This window comes from Apium graveolens, chromosome 6 (assembly GCF_009905375.1).
Source record: "Apium graveolens cultivar Ventura chromosome 6, ASM990537v1, whole genome shotgun sequence".
In the NCBI taxonomy this organism is placed as follows: domain Eukaryota; kingdom Viridiplantae; phylum Streptophyta; class Magnoliopsida; order Apiales; family Apiaceae; genus Apium; species Apium graveolens.
In genome coordinates, this window is record NC_133652.1 from 148,134,512 (window position 1) to 148,141,127 (window position 6,616).

The window sequence follows — 6,616 nt, forward strand, 5'->3', positions numbered from 1 at the left end:
AAGCTCGGCTCGGCTCGGCTCGGCTCGGCTCGGCTCGGCTCGACTCGGCTCGTTTTGATGGAGAAAGCTCGTGTTCGGCTCGGTTCGACTCGACTCGATTTTGTTCGATAAAAGCTCGTGTTCGGCTCGTTCGTTAACGAGCTCGAGCTCGAACACAGGTTTTTGTTCGTTAAGAAAGCTCGGCTCAGCTCGGCTCGTCAGAAAAAAATTAAAGCTCGGCTCGGTTCGATCAAAACTCGACTCGGCTCGGTTCGTGAACAACTCTATTATATCTGTTAAGATTCAAACTAGAGGTATTTCAGTGTGAATTGGAAATACTAAATTATGCGAGTTTTTTAAACATCAAGAAAAAGCAGGAGAAGTTTGTTTAGTGTAATTTTTTTAGACGCGAGAATAGAAAGTTTAAGAAGATGTATATGATTAGTACTAGAAAGTGCTAGTACTAGAAAGTGCAAGATGATGAATATGAACTAGTACAGTGCCAAGTCTTAAAATATTTGAATACAAATATAATGCCAAGTATGACCAAAATGTATCAACTCCGCAAGAAGATGTAATCATATAGAAGTTTTCTTGTCCTTAAAATGTATTTAGTTCTTCCCCTCCTGCTCTTTGGTCTTAAAATATTTAGGCTCAAGTGTGGTCGAAACAGGGGTTGTAACTAGTGAACAGGGCTCAAGTGTCGCCGAAACAGGGGTTGTGACCAGTGAACATGAGTGGAGGGGAGGGAACGGATATGTAGCAGGTCTCTGGGAAGAAAAACAATCCATCTCTGGTAACTTTAAACTGCCCTCAGGCACCACCATTGATGTTCCAATATTATTGGGTGCAGACTGTGAAAGATTGCTGCTTTGGTCAAACGAGCTTTTCCAAAAAACACCTGTTAAAGTTCCACCATTGTTAGGAGCAGACCCGAAAAGGTTGCTGCTTTGGCCAAATGGGCTTTCCCCAAATACAGTTCCACCATTGTTAGGAGCAGACTTGAAAAGATTGTTGTTTTGTCCAAATGAGCTTCCTTCAAAAAAGCTCGTTGACGTTCCACCATTGTTAGCAGAAGACGCGAAAAAGTTGTTGCTTTGTCCAAATGAGCTTCCTCCATCATTATCAGGTGCAGACCTCAAAAGATTGTTACTTTGTCCAAACGAGCTTCCTCCAAATAAGTCTGTTGACGTTCCACCATTATTAGGAGCGGACACGAAAAGATTGTTATTTTGTTCAAATGAGCTTCCTCCACCATTATTAGGAGCAGACCCAAAAAGATTGTTACTTTGTCCAAATGGGTTTCCTCCAAATAAGCCCGTTGACGTTCCACCACTACCGGGAGCAGACCCAAAAACGTTGTTGCTTTGTCCAAATGAGCTTCTTCCACCATTATTTGGAGGAGACCCGAAAAGATTATTGTTTTGTCCAAATAGGCTTCCTCTAAATAAGCCGGTTGACGTTCCACCACTACCGGGACGAGACCCAAAATGATTGCTAGCTGGGCCAAATGGGTAGTGGGGTCCAGATGAACCAGTAGATGACACATTTGGATTGATCCTTTGTCCGAATCCAGTTCTCTGGGAATAATAAGAATTTATCTCTGATAACTTTGTCTGCACTGCACCAAGCGCTTTGACATAGCATGGGTGGAAGATCTTTGAAAGCCTTTTCTCGTGCTCCTCATCCACTATTTCAGTAAAGTCCGGAGATGCCAAGTACTCAGCTATGATGGCATCCTTGCTCCTCGTCACATGAGCAAGCTCTTCCCTCAATCGGCTGATAGTCTGGGTGGCCTCGATCTTCTCCAACTCTAGAGATCTCCCTATCTCAATCCAGCTCTTCATATCCTCCTGAAAACGTTTGACATCTCTACATATTAACTGTGTTGATTTCTCCCACTCTCCCATCTTGGAAAGAACAAACTCAAGGTTCGCCTTCTTGACCTGTGTAGAGGCAATTAATATAAGCAAAGTACAAATAGATTCATGGGAAATAACATGAAGAAGGATAAAAGAAGTACATGATTCAGAAATGAGTTATGTCCGAATAAAGGGGGCGTCACTGGTGTGGAAAATGGATTGGACGTGAAAGGAAATATAGGACTCGGACATGTGCTATGATTTCCTGCAAAGGGAGGAACAACTCTACCACCTGCAAATGTACAATGTAATAAGATAAACTAAATCAAATGATCTCGATAGAAAACAATGATTACAAAAAAAAAAAAAAGTCTTGTTAGCCAAACCTGCAGCATTGGAGTGATGATGGTGTTCCCACCTCAATTCTTCATGGCTTATATCTTTATAAGCAGGCTTGGCAGAGATGGACACCATCATTCTCTCTTCAGATCTATCATCTAACTCAATAATTTAAGTATAAGATGTTAGTAAAGAAAATCAAAGAATGTGAATCACAGAGTGAGCACAACTGAGTAGAGAAACCCAATGAAAATATACATACATAAAACAGATGCATAAAAAAAGACTCCTGGCATTGTAGGTTATTCATATACAAAATACAAAAACAAAATCACGTATAGAATTTTAACCTACATGGCATTCTGAAAGGCAGCATTAAGCACAATCGAATTGTATTAATAGTGTAATTCTTAAAAAGAGAACAAGTACATCATCATCCTTTGATTCCCCGAGTATATGCTGGTCCGAAATCTTATATGGAGAATATATAATTGAATAATAATAATAACAGCATTGAACACGCACATGCACTAAACAATTAATAAAGGGGGGGGGGGGTAATAGAATTAAAAGTAGTGAGGGCGTTGAAACCTGTAAAAGGACGAAACGGAAACGGAGACGGGCATCCGACAAAGGCATTCATGGTAGTTGGTCCAGAAAAGAATGGTGATCCGAAGGCACTAGTTGATGAACAAGTCATAGAAGCTGCTGCTGCAACATAAAAATTATGTAGAATGAAAAAGACAGAGAATATTCATGCAATCATGTATGTATGTATGTATGTATATACTTAAAAAGAAACAGAGAGAGACGGACAGGGCTTGATACTTACGAGTAGAAGAAAAAGAGTTAAAAGAGAAAAGGGCTTAATACAATGTGTCAAGGGGGATGAAGTATTGGGTGGAGGATGGATGGGGTTTATATCTACGCTCAGTAGCTTTAAACTAAAGCAGGAGGTCATGCAAAACGTGTAGCTTACTTTTTAAGCTGTTTGTTTACTTTCTTCTCGCCTTCTTTCCATTTTTAATTTTTTTTTGTCAGGTTTAATTAAAATTTCCGAATCAAATTATTATAATGGTTTCTTTTTACTATTTAGAATCTAATTGAAAATCTTTATTTAAAAAATGTAAATACATAATTTATTTCATTTTTCATCATATATAATTATAAATTTTAATTACCAAATTAAAAACGAAGTTGCACAATTTTTTTATTTGAAGAATTATTGAAATTTGATTAAATAGTTTAAAGTGGTTCCGTAGTAGAATCACATTAAAATCACACTTATCCAAAATTATTTCACAGTAAAATCAAATTTAAAATCAATTATTTTTTTCAAATTTCAAATGTTAAACGTTTATTATTTTTAAATATAATTATTATTCTACATTAGCAACGAATTTGATGAAATTTTATAAGATTCTCTATATAAAAGGGTTTCCGAAAGGCCTATGAAAACCGCTGTTCGAGCTTAATAATTGCTTTTACTTCACTGTTATTAAAAGTTTTTTTTGTAAGTAACTACTTTATTATCGAAAACTTGAACGGTAACAATTTTATTAATATTTTTCCTTTCGTCCCAATTTATCTGTTATGTTTGAGTTTTTGTAATAATTGCATTTTTCTTGCTTAAAACACATATATATTGAAGTGATTTAAATTGTTTTAGTTATAAATTAAATATTTTATAACATGATTGGCTAAAAAACAAAATTTTTAATAGTGTCCAAACTTTTGTAATATATATTACTTTTATGACTATATATTTAAAAATATGTGCAGTTACTTTATAAATATATTTATTTAATTAGTGTTTTATATAACCAATATGCATCAGTTTAAAATAGTGGTCACGTACAATTATTTTATTCTAGGAACACGTTCAACTAATTATGTATATAGTACATCTTATTTCATTATATTTTCTTATGTGTTTATTGTCTTACTAAAAAATCTTTCAATGTAGTTACTTGATGTTATTGATTGATATTATTGTAATGCATGTGTGTCTCTTCTTTTTCTTTTTGTTTCAACCTATATGTTTTGTAATACTTAGGTATATTATATATTATGTATTGTTAGTTATCATGATTTGCATTTAGTTGTATTACATGTTATAAGTTTGGTAATTTATGCTAAATTGTGTAAATATTGTACATTTAGTTGTATTACATGTTATAAGTTTGGTAATTTATGCTAAATTGTGTAAATATTGTGTAAATATGTTACATGTGATTGATGTTAAATTCTGTTAATGTGTTACGGTCTCACAAAACTAGTTTATATAAGTAGTTAAAATTGTTTAAAAAAAAATTTGACAGAAAAAGTCGAAGTTTTATTGCTCATTCAAATCGTTCAACAATACATAATGAAAATCCGAGTGGACATCTCCCACTCTCCAAACACGATCAGTTATGGAACAATTTTGACGCGCTAAGAAATGCGCGGCTTTGTTCGCAGATCGTTTAACAAATCTAAACTTTACGTTTTTGAATGATAAATTTGCAAGAAGGGCACAACACTCCTGAATTACTCGTCCTAAGTACGAGCTGCATTGCACAGAACTCCGGATAAACTGGACCATTTGCAAACAATCAGACTCAACAATTGCGTTGCTTTGATCTTTTTCCAATATCCAACTAAGAGCTTCTTTTATGCCCAGAGTTTCTGCCAGTTCTGAATTAAGGGAACCTCTTAGACACCTAGATCTGGCTTCAACTAATTTGCCTTCATGATCTCGCACTACAAAAGCATGGCTGTAACAGTTCGACTCCTCAAAAATGGCAGCGTCTGTGTTAATCTTAACACTATTAACCGGAGGATGTCTCCAGTGTTCATCTCCATCTTCTGGGATCATGTACCCCATAAAATGATCGAAAGTTCGATCTTGAACACTATTCCATTGGTTAAGAACCGAGCACGCAGAACTTACCACCTCTGAAGCCTCCATACTCTGTTGATTCCATATGAGATCATTCTTGTTCTTCCACAACAGCCAGCAAATCATAACTACATTTGTTGCAATTTCTCTACTATGATGCCCAAAGACCAACTGAAGCCAGTCTGCAAATGTGCTGTAGTTGCCATCCACATGAAGCTTGCTGAAATTATTCCAAGTTAAAATAGCGAAATCATAATGTACCATAATGTGAAGCACCAACTCTTGCTGTTCATTACATATTGAACAGATAGCGTTAACGGGTACTCTTCTTGTGATCAACAGGTCTTTTGTGGGAAGAATGTTGGAACAAGCACGCCATAGAAAGTGCTTGACTTTAGGGGAATTTTTAAATTCCATAACTTACGCTAGAAGCCCGAGTTTGGTGCTGTATCGATCACAGTGTTCTCTCTTTCTAATAGCAAATAAGCACTTTTTACAGAGTAATTTCCAAGTTTTTCCTTCCTCTAGTACCAGGAATCGTTTGCCTCTTTATCTACCAGAATTTAGAGGATGATGTTGGCATCTCTGGGCTCAAAAATATCCTGCACTATTTCGACATCCTAACAGCTGTCAGTCATGCTAAGTAGAGATGACACTTTTTGATCACGAAGTGATTCAGATTTCGTGTGTACATAAGGATCATTCTCATCCGATAGCCAAAGATCCATTTTAATACTAATAGGTTCTCCATTACCGACTCTACACCCAATGCCTCTCTTGATAACAATTTGAGCTTCAAGGACGCTTCTACAAATGTAGCTATGGCTACTACCAATTTCGGCGTTAAGAAAAGAACCGTAAGGAAAATAACGAGCTTTGAACACCCTGCTGACTAACTTTTCTGGGTACTTCAATAGACGCCAACCTTGGTTACCCAGAAGAGTTATGTTGTAATCCCTCACATCTCGAAAACCCATGCCCCCTATAGATTTTCTTCTGCACATTCTTTTCCAACTCTGCCAATATATATTCTTTTCTTTCTTCGAGTCTGTTCACCACCAGTACTTACACATTAAGCTCTCCAACTGATGGCAAATTTCCAATGGTAATAAGAATACGCTCATGGTATAATTTGGAAGGGTTTGTGTGACCGTTTTTAAAAAAACTTCTTTTCCACCATTAGAGAGTGATTTTTAATCCCAACCAGCAATACGATCCTGCAACTTCTCTTTGATAAATCCAAATAGAGCTGATTTGTTCCTGCCAACAATGTTGGGGAGACCTAAGTAATGACAATGATCAGATGCTTCTTTGAACCCCAGTTTCTGGCATAGATCTCTCTTCAGTTGATCCTGAGTATTCTTGCTGAAGAAAACAAAGGATTTGTCAACATTGATCTTCTGACTGGAAGCTTTCTCGAAGATATTTAAAAGAACTAGAACATTTTCCGCACTCCCCATATCAGCCTTGCAAAATATGTAGGAGTCGTTTGCGAAAAACATATGACTGATTGGGTGAGCACCTCGAGCCACCTTTACACCAGATATGAGTTTTT

At 36.4% G+C, this 6,616-nt stretch overlaps 2 protein-coding genes across 3 annotated transcripts; both read right to left on the bottom strand.

Moving 5' to 3' along the window:
- Positions 1-390: 390 nt before the first annotated feature.
- Positions 391-3,119, bottom strand: LOC141668254 (uncharacterized). Of its 2 annotated transcripts, none has more exons than XM_074475045.1 (5): positions 3,013-3,119; positions 2,772-2,891; positions 2,228-2,338; positions 2,003-2,133; positions 391-1,925 (listed from the first exon to the last, which is right to left on the bottom strand). In XM_074475045.1, the coding sequence occupies exons 2-5, from the start codon at positions 2,878-2,880 to the stop codon at positions 591-593; spliced, it is 1,686 nt and encodes a 561-aa protein (XP_074331146.1). In that variant the 5' UTR covers positions 2,881-2,891; positions 3,013-3,119; the 3' UTR covers positions 391-590. The 2 variants fall into 2 exon arrangements, with proteins under 2 accessions (XP_074331146.1, XP_074331147.1); XM_074475046.1 differs by having other exon boundaries at positions 2,772-2,888; positions 3,013-3,106.
- Positions 3,120-4,515: 1,396 nt separating this feature from the next.
- On the bottom strand, positions 4,516-6,038 carry LOC141665523 (uncharacterized). The gene is made up of 2 exons (XM_074471508.1): positions 5,754-6,038; positions 4,516-5,346 (listed from the first exon to the last, which is right to left on the bottom strand). Exons 1-2 carry the CDS (start codon positions 6,036-6,038, stop codon positions 4,516-4,518), a joined length of 1,116 nt encoding a protein of 371 aa, XP_074327609.1.
- Between the last annotated feature and the right edge of the window lie 578 nt (positions 6,039-6,616).

What these genes read in the sequence shown, in the direction of transcription:
- LOC141665523 (XM_074471508.1), bottom strand. Translation starts at nt 6,038, where the DNA reads ATGGGTTTTCGAGATGTGAGGGATTACAACATAACTCTTCTGGGTAAC. An exon ending in CGGATGAGAATGATCCTTAT is followed by an intron (nt 5,347 to 5,753) that starts GTACACACGAAA and finishes TGTAATGAACAG; the next exon opens with CAAGAGTTGGTGCTTCACAT.
- LOC141668254 (XM_074475045.1), bottom strand. Translation starts at nt 2,880, where the DNA reads ATGACTTGTTCATCAACTAGTGCCTTCGGATCACCATTCTTTTCTGGA. An exon ending in TCCGTTTCGTCCTTTTACAG is followed by an intron (nt 2,339 to 2,771) that starts GTTTCAACGCCC and finishes TTATTGAGTTAG; the next exon opens with ATGATAGATCTGAAGAGAGA. An exon ending in TCATCACTCCAATGCTGCAG is followed by an intron (nt 2,134 to 2,227) that starts GTTTGGCTAACA and finishes GTACATTTGCAG; the next exon opens with GTGGTAGAGTTGTTCCTCCC.